Genomic DNA, 27,725 nt, shown 5'->3' with positions numbered 1-27,725 from the left:
ATTGAGTTTAATTTCGATAGAACGCAACGAAGCATTATATAGTGACGTATTCTAACGTCTCGCGATTTACGTCGCGATGTCTCTGCAAAATTCCCTTTCTGTGTGAATATTCGAGACCAGTCGTTCGCTGAACGTGCGACGTCTAAGGGCGTCCGCCCTTAAAGGGCTTTCGCACATTCATGTATTTCCACACCTCTGCATGCACGCACGGGGGTAAGCGCAAGCTTCGCAGCTTCGTAGTATTTCAGGCGTCGTCGGTTCCCGTTTACACTTGTAACACGAGGCTTCCCATTGTGTAACAAGAGAGAAACCCAGTACAAGAGGAACGCGCCACCACCCCTTTCTCCCAATCACCCTTCACCCTTCGTTGCCTATATCATAGCCGGCTGGGTGCATTAACGTTGAGATTGAAGGGCTGCGAAAGAGAGCCTCGACGAGGATGGTCTGCGACACGTTGCAGGTAGTTCCACGTCGAACGGCTGTAAATGGGTCGCCTAATGCGATCGCGTTACACGACGATGAGACGTTCTCACTAGAATGTTCTTAGGTTATCCTATCTGAGATGTATATTATCTTGCCATCCTCCTAGATTACCGGTTCCTTGTTTTAGTGGAGTCCTTCTAGTTTGCTCCGTGATATTGGATGCCCGTCAGCGGTAACGACGTACACTGTGCGTCAAACGTTGAATGAGTATCGCATAAATCTATATACGATGTCCTCATTTTCCAAACTGAGATAGCAAACTTAACTTTAAGAAGGGGGTGAATTATTTACCTTGCGATTATTCCACGAATTTGATTTATTTATTCTTCGGTAATTGGTCGTATATCTTAGTGTCTCTCTATTCTCTTGGCGTCACCGGCGGATCTATGGGAGAGGCCATGGTCGTTTCTTGGTAGTAATCTTTTTTAAAAATTTATAGCAAAGCGTTGTATATTTTTTGAATATTTCTGAATTGCTTCATTACAATTTCAATTGTAAAAATATTTTTTAATTTAAGAAACGCCTAGGTATAAAAAACAAATTCTATTTTCCTTCTGTTGTGTCAATATAATTTTGAATAAAACGTTTTATGAATTATACGTTTAATAATACTTTTCCAGCGTAATATGATTTGTATAATAATTTAATATTTTATCTTTTTATTTTGATCTTAAAAAAATGTTTGCTTGCAGCGCGCCAATGGTCTCCCTTAATAAATTTCTGGATCCGCCAATGTACGTGTAACGAGAGAAAGACATGTAACATTTGCTAGGCTTTAGGTCCCCATAAGCATGTGGCTTCGTCAGGGTAGAGCTAATGCTCGTCGCACGGGGGTTTAATGCTTACCGTAAGCAGAAACAACGGATCCATGGCGACCGCGGAAAATCCGCTCGAGGGCTGAGGGGGATGGTCGATGCAGGAAGTCACGTGGAAAAACCTCGAACAGCTTTCGCAGGGATACTTCGTATGGGTGGATCACGTCCACGGGATATTTCGCGAAAGGTCCGAACAATGTTCGGCCTTTGCTTTGCAAAGAAACATGCTTTCTCTCTCTCTCTCTCTCTCTCTCTCTGAAAAAGTCTGAATTTTAAATAATTAAAAGAATTTTTGTTAGCAAAAGTAGCGTCGAGACGACTGTCCATCAAGACACATATTGCTACGTTAATGGAAAATTGAATTCTAAAATTAGCAAATTTTTAGTATTTCTAGTTTTAAAATTCTAAATTGGAACAATACTGTTTGATAAAAATCTTCTCTTTTTTTGAAACACCATAATACATATTCGAAATTTTGTATTGCTAACCACGATGCTGTTGACTGGGAGAGAATTGCATAAATACATCAAAATTTGGAGAAAAGAATGACTCTAAAAATTCACGTTTTTTAGCCTGTGTATTTTTGGGCTTTTGAATTTCAAATTAAACGTGTGTCAGATGCTATATGATGGAACATCTAAGAAACAATTTAAATTGAGTATAAAGGGATAATTTTGAAGATACAAGGAGTCAAAATATAGTTTCTTTGTTCAAACACTGTAGACACAAAAAGGAAGTTAATAAATAGTTAATAATTTCTGGATAATAGGAATTTTAAGAATTAGTCAGAATAGTTTTCTAATTCCTCTATTCCTATTGCTTAATTTTTTTAAGGAATAGGTAAATTTCGTCTCTTGTTAGAACTGTGACATAAATAAGCTACAAATGTATCAACAAAATTATATTAATCCTTAAAATTTATTTTCTGTCATTGTCTTAAAACTTTTAGCTTGCGTCTATCAATGCAAGCGACACCGCTTAATTTAAACCGTGCGTAGCAGCGATGTGTACATTGGAGGGTCCGTGACGTCCAGAATCCACGAGTTCAGGGATGCGCGCATTTGAAATCCGTGAGTCTTTGAAGATTCATGGCGCCGGGAATTGCCGTAATCCGGGGGTAGGCTTTCGCTATCTGAGATCTATGAGATCTCTCGAATCTATACCGCTTAAAATCCGCGGATTCTCGAGGATCTGACGTTTGTATCTCGCGAATCCTGGTGAATGCGGAGGCACTCTTGCACGGCGATATTTTCCCGGGCTACCCCGTATATACGTAGTGCACATATAAACGGGCTGTCGAGCTCCTCCACCTAGAGTTTCCTGTGTGGGCGGAGGATTACGATACTGTATGGTTGAGACACGACGGGCGCACCCTTTGTCTACGTTGTCTGCTATCCTTAGCCTTTCATTTAAGGACCAGGTAATAGCTGTCGCTGCAGCTGCACGTGACCCTGCAGTTTGCTGAAGGCAAGGAGAATAGGGGAACGTATTTTACTTCATGAGGATACTAAAATTCGCCGGACATACCGCGCGCCGGTCTGTTTCCGAATTTATGCGCTCCGGGATCATCAGGTTTAAGCGAAATTCAGGAGGAGAATTGGCCGGATCGATGAGATCTGGGACAGAGATAAACTCTCCTCGGAGACCGTTACGGTCATGAAATATAACGTGGTTAAGTTTAATGAACTATAATTAGCGTTTTATGAACGTATAAAACTTTAATAACGTAGGAATTTCTAAAAAAAACTTTGGAATTTTCAGGGAAGTTTTTCGACCGAAAAGTAATTCTTAGAAATTTTTTTGTATAGATATTATTTCTTTTAGGATTTTATTTTTAATTCTTGAGTACTATAAAGTGTGTTATATTTTTAGTGCTAAAACGTTGTATAGGTTCTCTTATGGATAATTCTTGTTTAAAGTTTTACATAAGTTCTCTTTTGTTCAATATTTAAGAGTTCAACGCTTCCTTCTTTTGTTAATAGGTTTTGTTATATACATCTTGTTGTATTTCTCAGGTATAAAATGATGAAAATTGTATCCAAAACGCTTGCTTTATAAGAGTTTTTCATTTTTATTTAGTGTTTAGATAATTATATAATTTTTAATTATTTAGATGATCCACAACGTAATTGTTTCCAGGTTTGGTCAACTTAAATTTTTAGATACCTCAATACAAAATCGTCCTTTTTTTGTATAACACCGCGGAATGACAAATACATTTACCAAGGGTGTATTCGAGCTATCGAGTTGCTGCTCGATAAAATGCAAAACTCGCGGGAGTAAAAATCGCGCGGATACGCGCGGATATATCGCTTCGCGAGACGGAGGTAAAATATACGAGATAGCCCGGTATCCACCGTCACGTGCGTTGGGCGATATTTGTCGCACGTGACCGAGGAGCCGTGCCACCGATATCTTCTCGCGACTCCTTCCGCAACGGACATAACGGAAAAATCCATATGTGCAGAAGGAACGGAAAATTGCGCCCCCTTTTATTACAGAAGAAGATTATGGCATCCTATTTATATTTTATACAATCATTTGGTTAATAATCAACATTTAAATTTAAAACTTATAACGATTACATTTTTCGAAGTATTGTTCAATTTATTTTAGACTCAAAATTACGAAATATTTTTTACTTGGAATATTATTTATAAAAATGTGATGACACTCGAAGAGAAACAAAGTTTAGAAGTAATGTGGCCTTCCACAAAAATATTTCAAAGAATGTATGTAAATGTACACGTAATTTCTTCCGTATATAGGCTGCTAAATAATAAAAATGTATATTTGTTTTTTAAAATAATTTTACATTAAAAATTGGTAAAAAGGGACGAGGATTAAGTTGTACACCTTATAATAAATATTTGCTATTGTGTATTGGCTTATTAGCATCATGATGTAACAGCCAGCAAATAATTTCGTAAGTAATCACTAGAATTCGCCATCTAATAGCGGAGATATTAAAAGGGGGGCCATTATACTATATTTACATATTATATTACCATAATACCATCTTCTCCTCTATTCACAAGCGGGGTTGATGTAAAAATATGTATTATTTAACATCGGTGCTTTTATAAGCGAACGTTTTGCATGATGTGTATGGAAAAAAAAAACACCGCGGTACTTTCCCTTTATTTACTACCGCATGATTTTTGCAAAATGACTGTTAAAGAGATAGCAGAAAACTCTCCGAGTGGTCAACGTACCTAAATGTATTTTGCCAGACGCGTAATATTTTTAATTGCCGACAAATACGATAAGCGGTTTGTCATTTTGCGAACTTTTTAATTGTTGTAAATTGAAACCACTTAAACAGGAAAAAGTTTTATAATCTGCTTTTTTAACACATAAACGTAAATACCTCAGATCTACGACGAAACTCTCTGCTTTTGATGTAGTAATTTATTTATTTACTTCTTCTTTTTTTTTTATTTTGTAAGCTTTATCCAAGTTTACGCCGACGCGAAATCAGCAAGCTCATTCAAAAGCAACGTGAAATCCTCTTGAGTAGACCTGAGATCTGCGGGAGAAAGGGCGAAGAAGTAGAGATAGTGGCGGGAAACGTTTCCACGGGAAAAGTTTCCGTTCTCCGCGGAAACTTTCTCGATCGGGCTCGACGCACGAGCATTTGTTTCCCCATGGTGAGCTTTCGCGAGCTTTCGGTAGGAAAGTCACTCCGCAGCAAGGGCGGGCGGCCACGGGCCTCGTAACGCGCTGCTTTAAGCTATCGCAGCACTCACCCCCGCATTTACCCTCGTTCTCCACTTTCCTCCCTCGGTTGTGGCACCGTGCTGGATTAAAGTATCGACGACGCCAACCGCGTCTGAATAATTCAGGACGAAAGTTCTAGTTGTTTCGATCCCCGCGAGAGGAGTACCGTCCAGAACGATCGGAGGGTCTAATCGAGGTTCGTTTTTTGTGTTGCAGGTTTCGCGCTGATGAGAATCGTAGAGGTGTACAAGGAAATCCAGGAACAGGAGATGAACATCGTAAGTAGAGCAGCAAGAGTCTATTTTCTAGAGTAAGATACTTTTATTGACGTGTTTTTCTTTTTTAAGAACTCTCTTCCGGTAATTTAAAAAAATTTTTTTCATTGTAGATGTTAAATTTTGATATTCAATAATTAAATTATATACGATTTTTATTTATATCTAATTTTTATTCTTAATACAATAAATTCAAAGATCTCTCTAATAGAACTCAATAAAAATTATAAATTTCCAATTCCAATCATTTTTTGCAAAGATTATATCGATATAATTTATGAATAACAAGATAATTTAAATATTTTAAAATAATTTTTTTTGTTTGTCAGTTCCTTTATAGAATCTTTAGAAATTTTTTTTTATTGCTATCGAATAATATTCAGCAGCGTTTCATAGGACAGCTAAGAGCAGGCGTATTGTCTGCCACTCCCATTTTTTCCGTCTATCTTCCACCCTGGCACCGTCCATTTCCGGAGATTACGTCAGACAGTCGCGTCTGCCAAGATTCGTAAAGATGTCCTTTCCGCCATCGTCTTGTGCCAAGCCTATCTACTGGAAATTCACATTTATTATTTGCTTATACTCACTTGACGAATAAAAAGGATTTATTTCAATCGTGTTTAAAAATGCACTGTTTAAAATATTGATAATCTCAGAAAACAATTAATAAATGATGAATATAAAGTTATAATAATTCATTATTACATTCAAGTGATACAATTACTAATTAAATTGCGAATATTTAACAATTTATAATAAAATATTAATATAAAACAATGATATATAAAATATCACAAAACATACATATAATTTTATTTATAATAAAATATATTATTAATATATTTAGTATCTTAAAAACAAAATATTACTTAGAGAAGATATTATCATTTTCTATCTACTCATCTTTTTGAAAGCTTGAGAAAGCATCCTTTCACATCTCTCTCTCTCTCTATCACCGATCTCGTGACACCCTATAGAACGGTTCTACGGCAGGCAGAAGTCCGCAGGAGCCTCTTTGATGCTACGGCTCGCCTCCATTTGGCTCCGGGGCGACATTACATCCCGCAGGCATTTCGTTTGAACATGAAATCTCATTGCAACCATAACGACATGTGGTTATTAAGACTTTACAACTCCCTCCCTTCCTCCCTTCCTACCTCTCTCCCTCCCTCCCTCCCTTCCTCTTGCAGACGTCGCATTTTATAATTTCGTTTCAGCCGACCTCTTCGTGAAAATGTCTCTCCAGCGACCTAATGCAATCTAATCCGCAGCTAAACTGGGAACGTACCTTTTCTGTTGCGGTAATTAAGTAATGTTAAGTTTGGTGCAGCTTTTTTCCGCTAAAGTATATAATAATACAATCTTGTTAGTTATTCTTGTGCATACGATATGTTTACGCAGAAAAGTGTGACACGTAACATGTTAAAAGCAAAGGGATGTTCCAGAAGCTTTTAATTTTTTATATTAGAAAGGTTGATAGTGATATAAACGCACGAAGAACTAAAATTTTATCAAAGTAAAGTTTCCAGTTTTGAAAAATTAAACGAAGAATTAATTCTTTATTACAGGATAACTGTCCCTATTAGTGTGCCTTTAAACCAACTTGCTCATTACTGAATTAACTATATTAAATATTGTAGCATTAATTTTGTACTTGAAACTAATATCAGTTTTTCAACTATTCTTTTATTTTGTAATATTTTATTAATCTCTCTAGAAGTTGTTGATATTTTACCTATAATATTTTAAATAAGAATAAAGAAGATATTTTGTTTCTATTAGTCTCTTCCAAGGAGTGCTGGTCATATCAATGTACTCTTAATTTGTGCAGCTATTTATATTTGACTTGTTTCAAAATATAGTTACTAAAACAGATTATAGAGATGTAAGCTAATCATTTAAGTTAATATTGCATAAATCATTATTTTAATTATATTTACAATTTTAATATAAATTTATAGCACAACTTTTATAGCACGCTTTTAGCTCTAATACAGGACTACTAATAGAAATAAGTTAAAAATCTTACGGATTACTGGACTTACATAAATTCCTCATATTAAAAGAACATGTTTACTATATTTTAATAGATAAAAAGTAGAATATTAATTTTGATATCGTTAATAATTAAATTAATAATTTAACTTAACAAAGTTTTGGTATCTCGTTAATAATTAAATTAATAATTTAATTTAACAAATTTTTTTCGTATTTATTTGTGCTAATTTTCTTTACGGCTTATTTAAATACAAAAACATATTAATTAAGTATAGATACAATAATAGGAACAATCTTCGCAGACTTAGAAATTCGCGAGATTTTCGTTTTTTTTTTTTGTACATTATAAACATTACTTACAATTAGAACCTTATAAACATTAAAACAGTGTACGCAATTCATCGTATGAAGTAAATGATCTAGTTGATTTACGTTTGTGGATGCTTCAAGTGCATAAGGGTCAACGATCTCCTCGGGGAATCTGCGAAGAAACAAACAGTCGCGTACGCGTGCTGCGTCACGATTCACCGATGAAAAACGCACTCCAGACGAAGATTATCTTGAGCGCGATCGGAAGAAACGAGCGAAGGAAGTGCCGCGAGGAAAGAGAAAGACGAGTGCCAAGTCCAGCTAAGCGGGGGATGGCTGTGTGGGGTGAAACTCACGTAGCTTGCATTACTTTGCAGCTTTTTGGCGGACGTGTATCTCCGCTATAACTTCGATCGAAAACTTCGCCAGATTCGTTAAAGAACGTTTCTATATGGATTTTTTTTATTCGCAATTGCAACATTTTTATTGGTTTTTACCCTTTTTTCGAAAATGACATAGATGTTTGGATTTAATAAAAAAATGTTTCAAATTTAAATTATTTAGTATAATACTTCAACTAATACTGAATTAATAACATTCAATTCAAATAACACTGTTGGTATAACATTATTTTTGTGTAGTTTTTCAGTTTTTAAATTAATTTGATCGAAATTTAGAAAATATATAGATTAAATATAAATTAAATTACCATGGAGAAATTTAACACGGATATTCTGCTTATGATAACAATCACAGACACCATCTTTTACTATTAACCAAAATTTGATTCTCCAATCTATCCACTAACGCGACCGGAAGACGGCACAAAAAAGAGCACTCGCGCGTCCCGGAAGCGCTGTAATTCTCGATGGACGAGGCGTGGGGTGTCGGGACGAAGAAACGACGGGGCGAACTGGAATGCATGGCAAAAGACGCTCGTTCGCTCGTCCCAACGCGAACTCAAACATGGCGGCGGTCGTTCACAATCAGATCTAAAGAGCGCAGAATTTCCCAATAAAAATCGCCGGCGTTCCCTAAAAGCTCGCGGATTAAATTCACGGTGCGTAGAGATTCGTGTGTTCAACGAGAGGGTGGGGAGGGGCGGGCGAATAAAAAAAGCGGATAAAAAAAGACGGATTCCCCTTCCTCTCGCTCTTGCCACGCACCGCCGCCATAGCAACGGGTTTGCTGCAATCCGCCTGCCTTTGAGCGACGCACAAAAAGCGAGGCGAAGGGTGCTCGAACTGCAAAACAAACAACTTGTTCGTGAAACGCGAGCTTGTGGGGAGTGAGGATGAGGGGGTGAGTGAGGGGACGGCTGGTTGCAGGAGAAAGAGGACAGGGTGGCTCTTGAAGAAACGCCGACGTAGGGCGAAGTCAGAAGGGTGTTAGGTTCGAAAGGGTTAATACGCTGATGGATCGAAGTGGCTGGCAAACACAGAGGCATATCATTACTGCGGTCGGAAAATCATGTGTCCCGCAAACATTTAGGCGTGTGTTTGAACCGGTTGGAAAACGGAAGAATGAGGAGCAAATAGTAATTTGATTGCAGAGAGGTGGATCTAAGGGATAATCGCAAACTCAGAGGAGCTTAGATAATTTCTGTGTGAGTCGAATTATTGAATCGAGATTTCAAGTCAAGATTTTGCGGCATTCTAACCAGTGACGCGAGTCTTCCCTATCCTAAACTAGAGGCCCTCTAATAAGAATCTAGATCAGAAAGCCACTTTTGATTAGTTCGCCAATTATTTTAACAATTTCTGAGAAGGAGAGAAAGAGAGAAATAGATAAGGAAAAGATAGAACAGAATGAGGAAGAAAATAAATGTGTATTCTTCTCTCTCGTAGATGTTCATTAAAAGTATTTCCCTGCGTAGAAAACTACGACTCGTGTTCTCGTCCAGATTCTTTTATTGGAAAGTCTCTATATTAAATTATAGAAAACGGCTTGACGGAGAAAAGATAGGCAAGCAAATACTGATCTTCTTGACTTATCTCTACTTCTTGTATTTATCTCATTTTGTTTTAAGCAACCCTGAAAAATATGACGGAGACTAATCAGAACCTGTTTAAACAGTATCTATAATTTCAATTATTTGAGGATTTCTACCTCATTCCAGTATGTTACAGAGTTCACAGACTCTAACAGACCACATTGGCGAAAATCGAAATGTCCGAGTTTGCTAGAACGTTGGTAGTTCGGCGAACGCGTCTGGAAAGATTTGATCTCCCATTTATTTATACGATTATTTCCGCTTTGCTGTATTTCCGAGCGAAATTGCGCTATTATTGCGTTCACGCGCCATGTTGCTGCTTCTTTCTCTAATTATGCTCGAAACGTCGTTTGTAATTTATTTGTCTTGTCATTTATTTGAGTTTCTATGACCTCTCTTTCAGCTGGCATCATACTATTATTCTATTGTTATACCGCATATTATTGCATTACATTTTTCCCCATTACGCGGAATTTAACACGTTGCTTTTATCATTCTTCCCTCTGTCTCGTTCTTTCTCTTTCAAGATGCTAATAAAATGGAATAAAGAGCACCTTCGTCGCCGTCGCATTTTCTGTCGGAATGCACCCAACCAAGGACCACTCCTGCGAGTATAAATTAGGTCTGGCTCGGGAGAGACTCGTAAACCGCCTAAAGCTCACATAGCAAACCTGAGACGGTGAGGAAATAAAGAAACATTGCTCTCGCAACACCAGTCACGGGGACGCTAAAGTTTACCCTTCTTGTCCCTAGACCGCCTTTAAATGTCGGAAGGATGTTCGACCCTCCTCTAATTAAGTTTATTGCCTAGTGGTGTCTGTTAATTATTTCCCACTTAAAAAGATTACTTTATTATATCTGTATTAATTTACGTGCGCAAGTCTCAGAAATTCACTTTAATTTTCTAAATGGATGTTACTTTTGGGATAGTAACAAAACGTGACAAATTAGGAAATTGTATAATAACAAAATATTATCTGTATTATAATATTATGTAAAGATAACAATATTTATAAATGCAATATTATTTATTGTATAAAAATAATACGATTAAATAATACGTTTAATCAATAAATATTAAAAAAATAATACTCATATTACATATAATAGAAATCTACTACAATTAATATCGCTAAATGAAACAAACATCACGTATCGTCCATGCGTAATAATAACATCTTTATTCATCTCTTACGTTTCAGTTAAAAGCATTTTACGTGGATTTGCTGGTGCCTCTGGAGACCAACCTGGAGAAGGACACGAAAGTCGTACAGGTAAGTAAACCGCCGAAAATGGTTCCCGGAAGGCACATTAGTCGTCCCCGAGTCCCGACTTCCGGCGACAATGAATAATGCAACGTTGGGACTTTTAGAGCGAGCAGAAGAAGTTTCTTCAGCAACACAAGACCAGATCCGAAACTTATAGCAAAGCAGCCGCGACAATGAAGAAACAGAGAAAAAAGTCTAGGGCAGCCAATAAGAGTGGCCTTGCAATGGACAAAGAGCTCAAGAATATGCAGATTCTTGAGGAGGAAAAGACCAAACTCGACGCCTTCTGCGAACAGAGCTTGAAGAATGTGAGTATCTCATACAGCACAGAAGTTTGCAGCAACATTGCCGCAACGTTTTCAAGGTTGCTGTAATATTGTTAGAACGTTGCAACATTGTTGCAATATTGCTAGAATCATCTATGATGTATTGGCAAACGAAAACTCTCAATTACATAATTGCGTGCCAAGTTCTCCATATTTTTTAAGCATATTTTCGAAAACCCGGTACACAAGCGTGGGATATATATAATGCAAAATCTTTTTTTTATGGCGGATGAATGCAAAAGTTAAATATGCTATAGAAATAGCAAAGATGATGGATTATACGATGAAATTCATTAACGGAGCGAGTTCATTAACACCCCGGGTCCCTTTGTGCGTTCTTTTCACAGGCGATGACTCAGGAGAGACGGCGATATGGTTTCGTGCTGGAGCGACAATGCTCCTTGGCGAAGCACTATGCGAGTTTTCATGAGGTTGCACTGGCCGCGCTTCATCCCTCGGTTGATAAATGGCGCGAGGTTGCCGCCACTAGGGAATACTTGCCCCAGTCGGTGGAGGACATGTTCGCTTCCAGACTCAGGGTAAATTTGCGTGATAGTCTTTGCGTTCTCTACTATTTGTACCATTCTGAATCAATACGAAAGCGCAATGAATTACTCTTGCGACTCGGTGTTTATGCATTATCTGACGTATGTTTTGCAGGAGTTACAACAATTATTACTTTCCTCGTGGAGTAAGATCCAAATGGTCTCATAAATTGCAAATATCATGTGTTTTAGCCATTTAAAATTTTATAACAAAATTTTAGAAAAATTGTTATATTTATTTAGAAAGATTGGAATAAGGACTTTTTGAACAATGTCTTAAAAACTAGAAACTTTGAATTTTAAGAATAGACGATAAAAATAAATAAAAGATTTAAATATTTTTTTTTAGAAAAAAGAATTGTATATATTTTTTCTATATCTGCAGCGTTATTTTAAAGTTAACAAATCATAGTATACATATATATATACACACGTAATGAAAAATATCGTGGAGATATATTGTCGAAGCATGCCGGGGAGAATTGCAGTCTACGGCAATCTACTCTTTCCGTAGCAAACGTCGTTCTGGCCAGAGGACGAAGAGAACGGCGGGTCCGAGCTGACGACGATCAGCTCGCAATTGCGAAAGACTCGGAGCATGGACAGCTCCTGCTTGGAGCTGCGACTGGGTCCTCTACCCGGAAACCCGCCGTTGTCCGGAGGTCACCTCGGTCCAGCACTCCATCTCCCCGCCGCCCTTTCTAGAGCGAGATCAGAAGCCAACCTGCACGCCTCAACATTATCTCTCGGCCCTGGTAGGTCGTCCTGTTGTTTCTTTCTTTTTTCTGCGACAATGATATCGATTTTTCGCCGGTATAGCCATGCGCCCGTTCCGAAAATTTGCCGCTCCCCTATCAACCGTCCTTACACTCACAGAATAAAATTAACTGAACTCTCGGCTAAACTAATTTGCAACTGCGTCGAACTAAAACTCAATTGAACTAAACTAAACCGCATATACCCAGCCAAATAATTTAGTAATTGTACGTGAAACAATTAAACTGTTACATATTGCATGTTATAATATTATAATGCAAATATCCTTTTAGATGGTTGCAGATTTAATCAACACAATTAACAGAATACAATATTATTAAATATAAATCAGACTTAATTTGAGATTACATTTAAGTATAGACTTGTCACAAAATTGTAAATTTGGGAAATCAGAGAAAAGCCAAGGAATTTTGCAAAATTTTCCGGAAAATAAAAATTCTTGTTTTTAAAGAAATTTAATGTACGTATGTACGTACATCGCATATATCTATTTAGAATACTATCAATTTAACAATTAAGTATAAGCAGTGTCAGTAATATTAATAGTAGTAATTACATTGCTACAATTGTACTCTCAACAAAATATTATTGAAAGCATTAGGGAAAATTATGAAAATTTGTTTGAAAATCAGGGTAAATTTATGGAATTTTAGGATGAAGAATTTATGACGACTCTGTTTAAACCCTGAACCGTGAAATAACTTTTCTCTACCTCAATTAAAATACATATGAACGTAAATTGTGGAGTTATTTGAATCGGGATGATTTATCTTCGAATCGCTCGTTCATTGTGCGTCGTGCGTGCTACGATGCAACAACAGCGGGCAACGGACTGTCAACTGGTCAGAGACAATCGAGAAAAATCGGCGAAATGGAGCCATTCGCGCTGACGTTTCCACTCGCTTTTCGCGAGACCTGTCGTGCCAGTCGTATAAATTTCAGTCGTGATCAGATTCTGGCGACTCGCGTCGAAACCCGAAGCTCTTCTCTCTCTCTCCGGAATCGGGTCCCGCGCGCAATAAAAACGGAATATGCTTTACGTTTGTGCAACACGACCCGAAACTGTATTTCATCGTCGCGGTGTCGCGTGTCACGCTGTTCCATCATGTTCATCATTATAGAATAAAATCAGGGAATATGGATTACTGGTTTTTAAATTAACATTACTTTGATATAAATGCATATGAAGACTTTAATTTATGAAGAATTCTTAAGGAATATATTAACTACATCTAATAAATAAAAGTCGTTAAAAAAAAGCAGTATTTAACAAAAAAAAAGTATGAAATGGGAAGTTTAAAAAATGGGATGTAATGTGAAAATGCAAATTTGGGAAATAGTAATAAATAATAAATGAAGTAAAAATTTATGTAAACTAATCAGAATATAGAGTCAAAAATTTTATATTTTTATTGTATGGTAGCATTTAGAAAATACAATAAAATGACTTCATTGGACATGAACAATAAAAAACAAAATTTATAAATCTTGAACCATTAAATTATTATATGTATATTATAAAATAAATATTAACATCTAAGAGATAAACATTATTCTTTGTAATAGGTACCAATTCTCAATTCTCGGTGTGTTCCATTATTACTTTTATGTCTTTATATGACAAATAAAACCTTTCCGTAGTAATAAACAAATTAGAAATCACAATTAATCAACATATTGTTTATACAATAAAAGCGTTTTGTAATATAAGTATTAAAAACTTGGAGACTTAAAGTTTTTCAGTTTGTGAAAAAACAATCTTTTAATAAAGCTCTCGAATTTCCAGATCCAACAAAAAAAATAAATACTTATAATGTTAAAAAACATACGCATTGTTGCACCGAGTCCATTGTTTGTTACACGTTTAGCATCAACTGCAACAACTTCCACCGATTGTCGCCAAATTGCAGTGCTTCGTTAAAAAAATAAGCCCCTATTCCACATTCTCTGCTTTTACTCTACACGCTGCTTTTTATGGCGGGCGATGTCCCTAGGCTCTTTAGCTTTCTTTTCCCGGTAATACCACGTCACGTAGAGCAAAATAAAAAGCCAGATAATTATAAAAATGCGATATAAATAAACACGAGAAGTATAAATATTCTGTCACGTTTATCGCAACGATGAGTTAAAACCTTAATTAATCTCACGTGCCTCCACAGATAATTCAACGTCAGGAATCAACATCGTTGCTTCGCATTTAGTGCCGCGTATATTCGCGCGAATTCAAATTAATTTACCACGACGTACGAATGGCCACGCATTAATAATGCACACCGCTGATATTTCTGAACAATTCTCGCGTGTCTTCTTCCAATTTTGTACCATCTTTCTATTCTTGATAGGATAGGAACTCCTTCGGGGCTTGATGTCCATTCTCCTTCCGACATTCACCTCGATCGCTGCTATCGTACGCTGACCTAATTGCCCTGGTTCACCCCAAAATTACCCCCTTCATTATCCCGAGCTCATCCTCATCCCTCCGACCGCTCCCTGTACACCATTCTCGGTCAGTTACAGCGCTTCTGGTTTCCAGAGGTTCCAGAAACTCCACCCCGTCCCCGGTCCATGGCACCCCCGACGTCTCGCAGCAGCGCGGGTGGCACCGGAATTGGCGCCGGAGGTTGGGGAGATGCCCCTCTCGCCAGAGCTCTCTTCGCCTATCTCAGCTCGGGGGAGAATCAGCTGAGCTTTTTGGAGGGCGATCTCATCGCGCTGATGGGTAAGTCTGATCTCGCAACGTTCATCGATACGATACACACGGTGTCCCGGAACTGTGGTACTTATAGGATCGCAGCTGTCGCGCGTAATGAACAGAGTGCTGGCGGGGCAGATGGGTCAACGACCGCGCAAGCAATTGCATAAATATGTTTCTTAATTTTTTCGTGATAGCAGGGGAAATATATTGCTTGAACAGAAATTTACTACAGTCAAGAATGACGCCAGCAGATCTTTAAAAGAAACTGAGTATATTAACTATGTTGGTCTGTTCAAAAGAAAATGTTAAATTAAGACAAGACTGAAACAAAATTACTAAGTCATACATATTTCTTTGAATGGTATTAAGTAAATATTTCTTTACAATAAATAAATATTTACTCATTAAAAGAAATTATAATTAATTATTTTTGTAAGTTATCAAGACATTCTATAAATTAAACGATAAAAACTGTATGGGTACATAAAACATGTTCGTTATTCAGAGGTGGAATTTGAAACAAAATAATTTGAAAAACAGTTTTCTTGACACATTCAGATGATTTGGAAATTTTTACCCAAAATTCTGGACTTCTTATCTAAAATTTCGGAAAACATATTTTGATAATAAACTTAAAAACAATTAATGATGCGTATAACGTAATTTTAAAATATAACTTTAATTTTTAATACATACGTGTATATGTATAGTTTTTCTTTCAGAGAACTGCTTTATTGTATCACACACTGTCAGCCACTGACTGTATGTTGATTGTAACATTAACAATATATCAAAATAAGATTATCTATCTCGGTCAATATTTAGTTATTAATATTTAGCGTAGAATAATTAATAGAATTGTAATTAACTGTAATTTCGAGCTAATATCAACGGTATTTTGCATGCACCGGAGATATTTAGTTGTAACGAGATGAAGATAAATTAGTTATTTGCTTTTTCTCGGATTTTAATGTTTAAAATTAAAAAGAGCCCTCATTGCGAAAATGTTAATGAGACCGGAGCGTATAAGCGAGTTTTGCGGATTTGCATATTTCCTGTTCTTTTTTTGTCAGGCGACCGTCAAAAGGGATGGCAATTTGGCGAAAATCTGCGCACTCAAAGCTCGGGGTGGTTTCCCTTGGCGTACACTGAAATTATAATCGACGACACTTTGGGGTAAGTAAGTCTGCTCGACCTCGAGTAGGGTAGCACTGAAATTTCGCACTTATGGTCGCTCATTATTAACCCTTCAAACATTCCGCTTTGAAATCCCGCATGCATTTGAAGTAGTTAATAAGTAAAAATTTTTTAATTTAGCACCCACATTGTGTCACAGATATTATATATCTGTGATTCTCATTATTGATTTCTTTATCATTATTTTCTTTCAAATATCAATTGATACATTTAACAATAATTTTCCCATGTTTTGTGTCTCTTTTTATATATATGTATAATATAATATTATCTTTTGAAAGTTTACTACAATAATTTATTTTTTTTTTTTTTTGCGCAACATCGTCCAGAACGGGACTGATAAATTATTTGAGGTACAGCGTTTTATATTATTTGTTTAAACTTGTTATACTTACTCTGTTAAGTTTTGAAAATCTTCCGTATTAACTCCTTGGGTTTTCACATACATTGTAATATCCAATTATGCGAAGATCGCCAAGTCACGGAGCAAGCAACGGTAGGACTCCAGAGCCGCAAGCCATACCGCCGTGTAAGCCGCCGCCCTCTCGGCCACCGGTCACGCCGGCCAGTATCGACGAATCATCCGGTGGAACTCCCGGCGCTGGTAGCAGCTCCGCCAACAACAGCACCAATGCCAACAACAACAACAACAGCAGTAGCAACGCCGGCACGCCGACTAACACTGCGAGCGTCTTAGCGACTCCGATCGCGCGTCAATCAAAATCGGTGAGATTGTAAATCAACGTAACGGCAAACGCTTCCGGTTATTTGCAGCTTGTTATTTAGTCCGTGTCTCAGTCTGCTATCCAATTACAATGTTGTTTGCGTTTCTATAAAACTTTTCTGAATACTTCCCCATACAGCACAATGGACGTCCTAAAGACGTTCAGAGGAGTCTCTTCGGAGGAGAGTCTCTATACCCTTTAAATGTTTTAAGGACGATTCCAGGATGTTTTTCGGATAAAGTGTGATACATGTTCCAAACAACACAAGCTTGCAGCAACATTAATATTGCTGCAATGTTGCTGAAAACATCTGTGTTTTATAAGGTCACGTAGTAGCATATTGTGAACAATTAATAATATTTCGAGAATTTATTTTGCTCCTCTTGATATGTTTTCCCTTTTGTTTTCTCAGAGCTCTAGTCTGGGTAAACTCTAAGTAAACTTTACCGTAGAACGCTTACACGTCGCAACCTCAAGATTGATTGGGATGCGGAGTGGGTGAGACGCGAAGGGAATCGTTTCGTCTGCCTTTCAGATCCGTCCATCGGGCACGTTGCCCGCGGTGCTAGCCGGAGGGCGAAGGGTGCAGCCGCCCGTGCCTCCGGTACCACCTCCGGCGATGACATCCCTCCACAGTAGCAACGACAGCGGCTTCTCCAACGAGCCGCCGGTGCAGCCCGACGTCGATTACAGCGACGACGAGGCGTTAAGGTAAGTCTAAAATCTACGCTCCGGGCTACAAAGTCATCCCTTCTCTTCTGTTCGTGTAACGTTAGTTAGACTTCCCCATGTACTTCGTGTAAACCGCAAGCTATATAAATTATGTAAAGGGAAAACGAAATTACGTGCGCGGATAAGGAAAGACATAATTCTACTGATCTTGTTTGAAAACAGTGCTAGAACAATCGATTACGGGACCATGATAATATCTATCCTAATGGTAATGTGGGAATTGTATAATAGATAAATACAGGATGGAGAAAATGATATAAATCTGAGGAATATACTATTTATATTACTACTTGTTATAATAAGAAGTTGGTGTTATCATCTATTTTTAATATACATTCTATCCTTGGTAGAATAATTATTCAATAGTTTGAATAATTACCAATGAGATATTTTACTATTCTTTTAGTAGAACAGCTTTTAATTGTTTATATAAATGACATTGGAGAATGAATTTTCTTCCAATTCTAGTTTCCAATATCATCTTCTGTTCTCTAAAATTTCATCGTCTTTCTTGGCCAATATAATTGCTTGATTTAAATGATTTGTAGTTTTGAATAGAAGGGAGAAACAGATTTTCTTCTCCAATATCTTTTAAGCAATTAGAAGTTCTGTTAGAAGTATAATTGCATATATGTAGCAGTTGCTATATTATTCAAGCATGTTTGACAGTATTCCAACAAGAATCTGTATTAGAAAGAAAATAGTATAATATCCAATTTCTCATTATAAATCTCAAAATAAATAGATAGTATACTCGTATTTCTCAGGTGTCCTTATTATTTTGTTTATTCTCTGTAAATTATAAATTGAAGTAATTTATATACTCTACGTATAGTGAAAAGGGAGCCTTTTCTTTTTGTTACTTGAAGTTCGAATCGTTTCAGCTAAAGAGAGTTTACGTAGCTTATACGGTTTACACGTTTTTATCAGACCGATAAAATTTTGCTGAATTCAAATCTGAATAGGACGTGGATAGTAGTAAATGATCTCTTCATTTAATTGTAACAATATAAGCATGATAATCAGATTCCGATGCTTCCTGTCTGTGCAACATCGGATACTGACCTCAGCATAATTGAATCGGTTTCAACCCTTAGTTTACACCAGTTACATGTAGACTACCATTGTTCATCCGTAGACGTTCAATACCAGGCAAATCATTTATTACTTGGTACTTTGGGCCCTTTGATACCTTTACTTCATGAACATCACGCCCTGATAACTAGCCGATAAGCGCACTCCCGCTTTACCCTTCATTCAGCGTGATTGAAGCTTTGTATCATTGTAACTCCGCTATTCTGCTATCTACTGCCTCCCTGTAATTAGTGCAATTTTCACCCCTCTTTTACCGTCTCTACTCTCGGCACTCAATTGGATTGGTCTGCGACGCTATTGTGAGGAATAAAAATTCGAGCGGTGGTGGATGCTGTAGCCACACGCGCGTTTTACATTCACATACATCTCTGACGTCGGAAAAACTGTGATTAATTTCGGATAAAACGAGATCGAGTTGTTACGATCAATACCGGTCTTGAATAGAGTCTACTTTCTTGCTTGTCAATTGTTGCGCGCATGACGGCTGATTGTGCGATATGATATTATTTACAATACAAGTCAAAAAGTGTTTAGATATTTATTCAGCTTGTGTGGTCATTAGTGTGATTATTTTTCAAGAAATCTTTATAGAAATTTTTTGCAAAATTTTCGACAGCAGATTGATTTTAATGTTGTAGAATATTGGTACGATAAATATTCTTTTTAAGTTAAATTTAAATATTGTATAATATTTGATATGATATTATCACTCTTTTTACTTTTCCTTTATTCTCAGTTTAAACAAATAAAATTTTATTATATATTTGCCCACTTTTAATTATGATTGTGTTATGTATATATTTATTATATGATCTTTAATGATTTTAATGTTGCATGAATATTAAATAATTAGCTTTTGTATATCACCTTCTCTATCACCTACGGTACGATGGTCAATCGCTATATTTTGCTCGTCTTTTATTAAAAAAAAATTAAAATTATCTCAATAATCTAATTTATTTTTATATCTTCGATAATACTTTATTTGAAAGTAACTATAAACAAATTATTTTTATTTTTTATGGACTGAACTTTTTTCGGCCACTCATCTTCCACTTGGAAAATTAGTTGTCTATGATTCTTCGAAATTATCTCTCCTTCTTGTAGATACCGCATGCGCTATCGTGGTCGCTGGAAATAAACCGCCATGGTGGTGGTCCGCATCTCCAACAATCTCCCCTTTTCTAATCCCTTATTTCTGCGCCCTGGTTTTTTTTCTCTCTTTTACTGACCGCGCCGCGCACGCAGACGGCGCCGTAAGCCGCGAAGTGGAGAAGATCGTCCTTCCCCAAAGAACGAGAAGCGGTCGAAGGACTGGGAGAATGATTCTTGGAAAACAATTCCACGGGATGAGAAATCTTGGCAGCTGTATCGCACAGCGATGGACCTCTGGGCGGAGTCAAAGGCCAACCAGGCGAGTGAAGATTCGAAGAAATATTTCGAGATGGAGAACAGCGAGTTCACGTTGGAGAACGGCGATATGATGAAGAAGAGGAAAAACAAGAAAGCTGCACAAGCACTAAACGAACGTCCCAGCCCGAATCAACGTACCAAGATGACGGACGAGCGAAATGTCCCCGCTGCAACTCGTCGTGGTGATCAACGACGTATTGACAAGCGGACACAGGCGGAGACTGAAGAAGACGAGCTCGAGGAAGACGAGGATGACTTCCGCACTGAATATCGTAGCAATAACAAATATTACGCAAATAATCAAGAGGTTGAACAGGAACGGAGAGGAGGCGGCAGTTTCGAAGCAGAGAAATACGCCAAGTCTACGAGCTCGTCGTCAAATTCCGATGACGAGAGCACCATTACCATACCGGAGCCAGGTCGCAAGGTCGAACACATAGCGCAGAAGCTCGAACAGACTGCGCAGAAGTACGCGCGCGAGCATAGCCCGCCTAAGTTCCTCGATCGTCGCGAGAGATCCGCCGCGGCCGAATACAAGAGTCTCGAGAGAGAAACCCGCGAAACGACTCTTTCACGGGACCGTCGCGAGAGGCTCGTTATGGAGTACAAGAGCTTGGAACGCGCTCGGGACAGCGGCCAAAAGAGCTACGAGCAGACTCGCCGCGACGACAAGACGCGTTTACGAGACGACAAGCGCGCGCGGGATGATAAGCATTCACTCGAGCGGAGTTCCCGCGAGGACAAGATGAATTTCGATCGTATGAGAGACGACAAGCAGAGCTTCGAGCGTTCAAGGGAGGAGAAACAAAACTTCGAGCGTACAAGAGAGGATAAACAAAGCTTTGAGCGCTCGAGAGAGGACAAGCAGGTCTTTGATCGCTCGAGAGAAGATAAACATAATTTCCAACGGACCCGCGAGGACACGCAGTCGTACGAGCGAGCTCATGCTCGTTCCAGGAACGAGCAAGATCGCGCCTATATGGAGCAGCGGAAAGAGATGATGGGTTACGAACGGACGTTCGAGAAGAATCGCAATAGGACGGTTGAGCGACTGTCCAGCCGAAGATTTGAGCGGCCACGACCACCGTCGCAAGAGGCTCCGGAACGACCTTCGATGGGCCCTTACCGAGAGCGTAGATACTCCGACAAGGAGGAGGCAATTTACGGAGAAACTGGTCGATATGGGGTAAGCTCACTCGAGAGGGATCGCGGATACGAATCGAATTTCGAGACCAAGTTGGAGAGAACGAAGGTGATTGAAAGACATGGTTACCAGGCGGGTTTACAAGGTCCAAGTCTTCAGAAGCGAAATGCCGTACCGAGAATCAATGAACGAATTAACGGTGACACCAACAACAACACGCTGAAAGTCGAGCGAAAACCTGTACTACCGCGACAGGCGACTGCCATGGGCCACGTGGCACAAACAGGAAGAGCCTTCGACGAGTCGAAGAGCCCGAAGCTTGTAAAACGGACCAAGTCCTTCTGGAAATTCCGCAGGGACTCGGAGGTGTTGGAGGGTATGGCGCTCTGGCAACATCGCTCGCTAGTGGACATCCCGAAGATGATTCGGAAAGAGGATAAGACGGCCGAGAACGAGGAGCGGCAGAGGAACTCTGAAGGCGGTAGCCCGAACTCGAGTCTGGGCAACAGCGAGGGTACCATCACGAACGAGCACCGGCACGAAGAACCCAAACCGGCTGAGAGAAGTCACGTGCCCGATAAGACGGATTACTTCGAGGACTTTCCGACGCCGGCGGAACGATCCAAGATCATGGAAAGATCAGAGTATAGGATGCATCAGCAGCCGCAGGAGGAGCGCACATATTTTGTCGGAAATGTATCGCGGAAGGCGATCATCGAGAAGGAACGAAGACGTAGTCTCGAGGCAAAGCGGAACATGATTGTGGCCGAGTTGAAGGAGAACAATGAAAATAAACGGCATGGGATGTCGCGCGGTAGAAGAAACTACGACGAGGAGGACGCGACATTGAATTTTAGCGAGACCGAGGCCTCCGATGAGGAGTCAACATACAGTTGCATCGTCGTGAAGGACCAGAGCATACCGGAAAAGACGTTGCTACCGAGGACCAAACTGAGAAGAGAGTCTGACCGAGATAGAAATAACTGTGGGCCCTGGTACGACCTGTGGGGCATGGATGCGTCCGTTAATAAAAAGAAGAAGAAGCAGAAGCAGCAATAAGAAACACGATGTTATGAAGAAAATTTTAAAACTGAAAGTAGTTTAAAAAAATGAAGAGTCAATGTATTTTTTAAGCAAAAGTACCTTATCTTTGAAGACATCGGAACGAAACCTAGTAAAGACAAGCGAAAGGAAGATTGAATATTCAAGAAGAAAATTTGCCTTATGAAAATGAAACAATCAATGTCATATGTTGTCCTGTTAAACATGAAGAAGATGAAGAGATTTCCACTGCATGCAATTTTGTCTTTTCTTAGTTAGGTGTATTGATAATACACACAAGCTAATTGATTCAAATTTGAGTGAACGCACACCGAGCTCGCAGTTCATCATCTTCATTATTAGTCCTTTCCTAATTTTTTTCAGTCTTGTTTATTGTAAATTTTTTTGGCCACCTTTTTATGAGCAAGCCCCTGAATGATCGAATCAGCACTTCATTGTGATGTATTTGTATTGGCTAATTCCTTCCTAACGCTTTGTTTTGTCTTCAACGATTGGCTGTTGATGTTGTAGGAGCTTGCAGCATCGTCGAAGAAGACGTTCGATACATTTTTGCGACGACTTCTAAGCGACTTATGTCTTCGAAAGAACGAGCGATTTTGCTGGATAATACATCGCCATTATGACTCGTGTTGTCCGTCACTACTGCACGCGTTAGCTTCCGTTGGTTATCGCTGGCATAGTGCAAGTCATTTGCTAAATATTATTTGTAATTGTTCCAAACTCTTGCCATTTTTTAGTTTTATCAGCCGCTTCGATCGTATATCACCAATTGATTTAAAATTGCACGTACTTTTTGCATATAAATTAAAATTGAAGCCTTCATTAAATGTTACTTGTATAACCGTTGAAGAACAAGTTATATGAAAGACGATGACTAGATTAATCTTGATCAACATTTTCCAGATGTACTTGTTTACCAATATTTATTAACTTGCAAATTTTTTGAGAGACTTACACTGAAAAAGTTTCACCAAATCTTGAAAATCTTTTTTAGTACTAAATAAACATTTGCTTATAGCAAATAAATATGTGCTTAATAAAAGAATGATAGTTAAATGAAATTAATGATTTTTGTATCAAATAAATATTTATTTACAAATTTAATATTATTTTTTTCATTAATAGTTATCGTCAGATTAATCAATTTTAATCAAATTTGCTTGTTTTGCACTGTAAAGATGTCTAAAATAAATAATATGTATAAAAATATATATACACCTTCAATAATGGGTTCTAAAATTACCATTGCAATTTTTTTACAGTGTACAAATGACAAACAATATTTAAGAATAGCCAATTGAGTGCTAATAAATAATCTTCATTGTTTTCGAAGAAAGGAGCCCATCTTCTTTGAAATTTCTCAGAAAATTTCAAAGCTTCAGCTCGTGATCGTGTTTGTGATTGTCCAATAATTACGAACGCGCATCCCGATTAATTGATACAATTAACGCCTTTCAGGACTAACATATTCGCGACTGTGAAGCTGCGAAAGACGAAGACTAACGACCGTTCGGCGCCAGCGTTGTCATGAGACAAGCTCTTTCCCTAGATCATGTATATCTCACGATCCAGTAGTGATCTCATGACGTTGAGACGGGTGTGTCTCTCTTGTTGAACAAGTTCCTTCGTCGCGCAACTCTCTACGCGAGACAAGAATCGACTGCCACGCGATTATCTATCCGTGAATTACTCTCAAGAGTTAAAATACGCTAACCCTTTCCGTATCTACGCACCATATATTGCATCTGCGCTTTTATATAATTTCTCTCGAGTCTGAACCCGTTTAGCATATACCACGTGGAGCAGCAAAGTATAGAGATAGTTCGCTGGTTTTCGGTAGCGTTAAACGAAGTGTTGACGCAATTTTGTAGCGTCAAACGAAGGGTTAGCGCCATAATTATGTTAGTTCTGCGCTGTTAAATAAAAGATCGGCACGAAAACTGCATTAATACGATGTTCAATAAAAGAACAGCCATCTTTACTGCGAAACGAGTTTTTCTAATGTTAACTGCACGTTAACACAGTTCTTCAGTGTCGAATGAAAAGCTCGTTCAGTGAAAGTGGATCAAGTCCGTTGTTTGTACAGTTTCATATAAAGTCGAACTTGAAGTAGGTCTTACGAATTACGGACTTGCTCCATTCTTGATTTGAAAATTTTCAACAGCGAAAACTAGACCTCTTCCGACAACTCGTACAACGAGTTGAGAGACGAGTGAAGAGAAATCGTTGGAATTTCTACATCTACTGCTCTATAAATGTATTATATTTAATATTCTACTTATATATGTACACTTGATATTTGGTACTGAAAGGGTTAATGTCGAGAATTTGATAGATTTGAATTTTTTGTGTGCAACACACATCATTTTGAACACGCGTTTTTAAACGTTTTTCAATATTGCATTTTAAAGGTATATACGAGTACATATAGATATAGATTTAGAGTATATTAAAACAATGTATTCCAGCATAATTTAGGCGCAAAATGAAAAGACGTCCAATTCGGAGCGGAAGGTTTCAGGTGGGTTTTAGAGCAACCACTTTTTGTAATTTAAAATGCGGTAGTTAAGAATTCAAGGAAGTTGCAAGAAAGACGCGCGAAAGATGTTAATATATTATGAATAATATATTATAATATATTATATATATATATAAACGACTGCTCGAATCTTATTTCGGCGGTTTGGGTTAGGCTAGACTAAAATAAAGCTGTTGTAATAAGAATCATGTAAACATGCGTATATACGTTATATATATATTATATATATTATTGTTATTATATACACCAATTTTTTAACGTATGTTTGTCAACTTTTTTGTTCCCTCCTCTTTATTCTTTGATGTATTCTAAGCTCTTTATATGACAGACATTATACAAGCTTGGCTTTAAGTAAAGCACCCCTACAATTAATATAAACATTTTATATCTAATAAAATATAAACATAAACATAATATAAACATAAATATAATATAAACATTTTATATCTAATAAAAAATAAATTAATAAAGTTTAAAAAATAATATTTTATTAGAATTTTAATATTTTGTTAGTCGATTTTGCTTATTAAATAATTATTACTTTTTTCAAAAAAATGCTATAAATTGAGAATACTTCATGTATAAAACACGATAAATTGAGGGTTATTTATGGCCAAGGTTGTATATGTACTTTATTACGCATAATAATTTTAATTTATATATAGTATATGTATAAAATATTGAGACAAATGGTCTATATATATCGATAATTTATTAGTATAATAATTTCGCGTAACCTCATACTTTTAGACTTTTATTTGATCTTGTAGATAAAATTAAGTTACTGCAGACAGACTGAAATGATTTTAAATATTCGATATTTTCCAAGTCACTCTGGTATAAACTTCCATCAGCAAGAACTTCGGTACGTAATCCCGGAATTAAGTCACCGCCATCCCTTCTAGTTCTTCGTAGGAATATTTTAGAAGGAAATCCCGCGATCCGTCAGAAGATTAGTCCTCGGTGACTTTTCAGCGAAGAGGTCTGCATTTGAATATCCACCATCCCTCACAGGTAAGTGTTCCCCTCTCATAACGGCGGCGCATTTATTTAAATTAATCGCAGAGCGTTTAATGGCAGCGATCAACGAACGCTTTCACGAGTTCCTGGGCAAGGATCGGGGTCGGTCTGGACGGGCACACTGCGTTTTTTCATTATTCTCTTTTTTCTCCCCACGGTGCCTTTTCAGACTGCTTAAAGCGTCTGAAAGTTGTATAGGCGCCATTATGCGGTAATTATCGGAAAATCGAAGGTGTCGACCACGCGGGAATTAACGTAATAGTCGCAAGATGCGTTGTATATACATATATCTATCGCTTTTTATTTTATCTAACTTTGTTCGAGTAGATTTCTTTGCTCCTGTTTTATATATAAGACAGAAAATACATTAACGAAAATGTGCTTACAGAATATTCAAGTTGTATTTGCTTAATTCGCGAAAAGTTTTTTTATAGTTTTACAATTTTTATTATTTTCCTTAACTCTTTCCTACTTTTCATATAGTTTTGTTTAATTCAATTTATTGCTTAATTACACGAAATACATTGGCAAAAATAACAATAAGTGTAAAAGTATTAACATTTATTATGTAAAAAGTAAATATTTTTATATTAATTTTTTAAATTTTTATAATTAATTAATACTGTTCTGTAGAGATTTTGTTATATTTTTTAATTGCTTTTCTCTTTTTATTAATAAAAAGATTATTAATTAATAAAATAGATAGATTATTAATAAAATCCTTATTTTATTAATAAAATAAGGGTTATTTTAAATGGCATGATGCAAACAATGCTCTCTTGCTGCGACTGTCGCTGTTTTGGACGTTAAACATTAGCAATATGGCGCATCTCCTGCGGCATGTATTAAGCTCGTTTATGATTTCGAGTCAATATGATGCACGCGATATATACTCGTACGTGCACGCACATGTGCGTGTATTTGCGTTACTTTGAACCACCAAATTCCACGGGTGGCTTTTTGGCTTATGGAATGCGCCAAAGCCGAGCATATTTGCTAAGCGGTTAATTATCATCTGCGGTTGCCCATCCTCTCAAATCCCTTCATGAGTTACCCTGCAGGACACGAACGTTCTCTATCTGGCTGAAAGAAAGGTAAATGGGAAATAATTTGACGAATTAACACAGTTATGTCGCAAAATATTCTTCTTTTCGAAGATATATTTAAAGTAAAGTAATAAATAAATATATAAATAATTAAACCTCTCATGAGGAATATATTATAAATCTCTTTATAAAGTCGATTTAAACCGCGATTAACTAAAATGAGATACATTGCTCATATAACGATTATATTACGCTCCGCTAAATAATCTTTTGCGAACAGGCGATTCCATTTGAAGAGTTATTCTCTTTTATTTTATAAACTCTGCTGGTTTTCAGTTTTTATGAAACTATAGGATAATTTTTTATAATACTTTATCTAAATCTGATGTCAAAAATTAAAAATAATGAATCCAAAAATAGTCTAATTATATCATAAAACTCTATTTTAGTAAATTTTTAATTGCGAAAATTAACATGAAGTTTCTAATTTCGTTTAATTTGAAACTCATTAGTGCTACGCAAGCAGTTAGTATTGATTTTCAAATTGA

The 27,725-nt window shown here is 37.3% G+C and overlaps 1 protein-coding gene across 1 annotated transcript in view; it reads left to right on the top strand.

The window, feature by feature from the left end:
* IRSp53 (Insulin receptor substrate 53 kDa) overlaps positions 1–23,159 on the top strand; it is an 84,844-nt gene extending 61,685 nt beyond the window's left edge. Inside the window, exons 4-13 of the mRNA XM_018544476.1 lie at positions 5,235–5,296; positions 10,796–10,867; positions 10,966–11,169; positions 11,535–11,726; positions 12,247–12,487; positions 15,043–15,228; positions 16,278–16,380; positions 16,872–17,127; positions 17,662–17,837; positions 20,202–23,159. Coding sequence (XP_018399978.1) covers positions 5,235–5,296; positions 10,796–10,867; positions 10,966–11,169; positions 11,535–11,726; positions 12,247–12,487; positions 15,043–15,228; positions 16,278–16,380; positions 16,872–17,127; positions 17,662–17,837; positions 20,202–22,569 — 3,860 coding nt within the window. The 3' untranslated portion in view covers positions 22,570–23,159. The remainder of the gene's footprint in view (positions 1–5,234; positions 5,297–10,795; positions 10,868–10,965; positions 11,170–11,534; positions 11,727–12,246; positions 12,488–15,042; positions 15,229–16,277; positions 16,381–16,871; positions 17,128–17,661; positions 17,838–20,201) is intronic.
* The last annotated feature ends 4,566 nt before the right edge of the window (positions 23,160–27,725 follow it).

Source organism: Cyphomyrmex costatus, unplaced genomic scaffold (assembly GCF_001594065.2).
Source record: "Cyphomyrmex costatus isolate MS0001 unplaced genomic scaffold, Ccosl1.0 scaffold441, whole genome shotgun sequence".
In the NCBI taxonomy this organism is placed as follows: Eukaryota; Metazoa; Arthropoda; class Insecta; order Hymenoptera; family Formicidae; genus Cyphomyrmex; species Cyphomyrmex costatus.
Note: the sequence above shows the minus strand (reverse complement) of the source record. Positions and strands in the feature narration are given on the sequence as shown.